This window comes from Salmo salar, chromosome ssa06 (assembly GCF_905237065.1).
Source record: "Salmo salar chromosome ssa06, Ssal_v3.1, whole genome shotgun sequence".
Lineage (NCBI taxonomy): Eukaryota > Metazoa > Chordata > Actinopteri > Salmoniformes > Salmonidae > Salmo > Salmo salar.
In genome coordinates this window covers 92,957,143-92,959,642 of record NC_059447.1, presented here as the reverse complement: position 1 = coordinate 92,959,642, position 2,500 = coordinate 92,957,143, and the positions used below count along the sequence as shown (strand labels likewise).

The window sequence follows — 2,500 nt, the reverse complement described above, 5'->3', positions numbered from 1 at the left end:
TTTGTCATTTCTTGAGTCATTGTTCCCTAAGCCTGCCTTTTAAAAACCTGTCTCAATGTTCAAGTGTGTAAAAAAACAAAAAAAGAACTCCAATCATTCTGTTTATTCATCTATTGCATGTAGTTGGCTTTGGCAGATATATTCACACTTTCTGAGAGAGAGAGGGGTTGTTTAATAAGTCCCTACACATTGAAAAGGGTCAAACATGGCTACAGTACAGTACACATCAATATAGACCCAGTTTATTATCAGGTTGTGGTTATTTAGCTGTTATATCATCATCATCATCATCACCATAATCATCATCACCTTACAAGGAGGTTCCGGGCAATGGCAAATAAGATTAGTTAAAAAAAATTAAAAAACGTATTTTTTTTTTTTTTAAGGCATTTTGATGCAGTTTACCTGTTCATTACAAAAGTGAATGGATATTTAGTACATGTCTTTCATCACTAAGTAATCACCTTATCGTTCAGCCAGGTCAGTTGGTGTGTAGGTGTTCGGGCAGGCAGCACTGTCTTGCCTAGTTAAATAAAAGTTAAATTAAAAAAAAAAGTAAAATAAAATGTACACAACTGTCTTGCCTAGTTAAATAAAAGTAAAATAAAAAAAAAAAAAATGTACACAACCATCCATTTCATAAATGTGAGACATAAGAGATGTGAAAAGAACATGGATGAGGTTTGTTGTACGTCGGGTAGTGGTATCTAAATAAAATGTGAAGGCCTTGCCACTAACCTACATATCTACACTAGAAGAGGAAACTGCCTGTGTTTTATATTTATTTATTTGGGATTCTTGAAATGATTGATAAGAGAATATAATAGTCGTTCGGGGAGGAACAGCTTGATTTCTGACAAGCATGTTTGTTGTTGTTACAATCATGAGCTAAATTTAATTTATTATGGAATTAAACATACTATTTTATTTTCAGATCAATCGTAGCGTGGGCCAAGCCAAGTGCAAATGTTTCACTCAGCAGGCCAAATGGCATTACGACAGTTTTACGACAGTTTTATATATTTTAGGGGATTGTTTTGCAGTATTAACTGATCCACGACCTGCATTTATTTACAAGTTCTGTTTGGTTCTGAACCGCTCAACTCTACCGAGTCTGCGCAGGTGTGTGTGTGTGTGTGTGTGTGTGTGTGTGTGTGTGTGTGTGTGTGTATAGCTAGCTAGCTAGCTATCTACGTAAACATGGCTGTCGGAAAGTGAGACGCAAGTTAATATAAACCCCGAGCCGAAAAAAACACGTCTACAAGGGGACGAAAGGAGACGTAGTTTATAAATGATATAAAACCAACATGTCTCGGCACAGAAATGTCCGAGGCTGCAACTACGACGAAGGTTAGGTTTTGTAAATTTGTTACTGGTAGTTTTGGGGACCCCAAGGCCTAAAGTTGTTAGCTAACGTTAGCCGGTTAGCCAATATAGCTATCGTTAGCTACCTAGCTAACATTAGCTTGAAAAGCATATAACTATTGCTGTTCTATAGCTAGGTAGCTAATGATAAGCTAAATTGGCTAACGTTAGCTTGAAAAGCATAACTATTGCTGTTTCGATAGCTAGGTAGCTAATGATAAGCTCAATTGGCTAACGTTAGCTTGAAAAGAATAACTATTGCTGTTGGATAGCTAATGTTAAGCTAAATTGGCTAACGTTAGCCTGAAAAGCATATAATTATTGCTGTTGGATAGCTAGGTAGCTAATGATAAGCTAAATTGGCTAACATTAGTTTGAAAAGCATATAACTATTGCTGTTCGATAGCTAGGTAACTAACATTAGCTTGAAAAGCATATAATTATTACTGTCTTGTCCTATTCGGGTTGTCATTTGAAATAAGTTTCACAACTTTAACCGAATTAAAAACGCAACGATTTCCGACAGAGTTAAGCAGCATAAAGTGCGGGCGGACTGGAACACGGATGTCACATTAAAAACCCCATAAATAAATAAATACTGCTTTCAATGCAAAAATAATATCCCGCAATTACACAGAACAATGTCGAGTGTACTTACAGACTATTCTCAAATTCAATGTTATCGGTCACATAACGGTGTTTAGCTAAACGTTATTTCGGGTGTAACAAAACATGCTTATAACGGTAAATGCTTATGGTTGGCATCTAGTTAAATGACATAGTTGGCAAGCTAGGACAATTATCTTAAGCATATGTCAATGGTATTGTTTTAATTACCTAATGTTTCTAACTTTTAATGTATTTATTTATCATGCTGGTTAGCTAGGTAGTTGTCAAGCTGCCAGAAGTTTCAGCAACTGAAACCTGTTGGTATTGTTAACTAGTCGGTGATCTAACTAACAACGTTTACAGTTTAGCCAGCCAGATCTACCCGTTATTGATTGTAAGAAAATTGTTCTGTTGAAACATTGTACCGAGTCCACCAAAAAAAAGGGCCATGCTCACACCCATAAAGTAAAGTGAAAGTTATCAGCTGTGTCAAAAGTAGGAAAAATGTATTATGCACCAGTCTGGA

At 36.1% G+C, this 2,500-nt stretch overlaps 1 protein-coding gene across 7 annotated transcripts in view; it reads left to right on the top strand.

The window, feature by feature from the left end:
- The first annotated feature begins 1,019 nt into the window (after positions 1 to 1,019).
- The window catches only part of LOC106608359 (HBS1-like translational GTPase), an 8,632-nt gene continuing 7,151 nt past the window's right edge, over positions 1,020 to 2,500 (top strand). For 6 of the 7 annotated variants that reach the window (XR_006770383.1, XR_006770382.1, XR_006770380.1 and 3 more), the window contains exon 1: positions 1,129 to 1,350. Coding sequence is in view for 2 of the 7 variants with exons in the window: in XM_045721206.1 (XP_045577162.1) it covers positions 1,308 to 1,350 (43 nt within the window). In the remaining 5 variants the exon portion in view is untranslated. The other variant, XM_045721207.1, reaches the window with a different exon arrangement.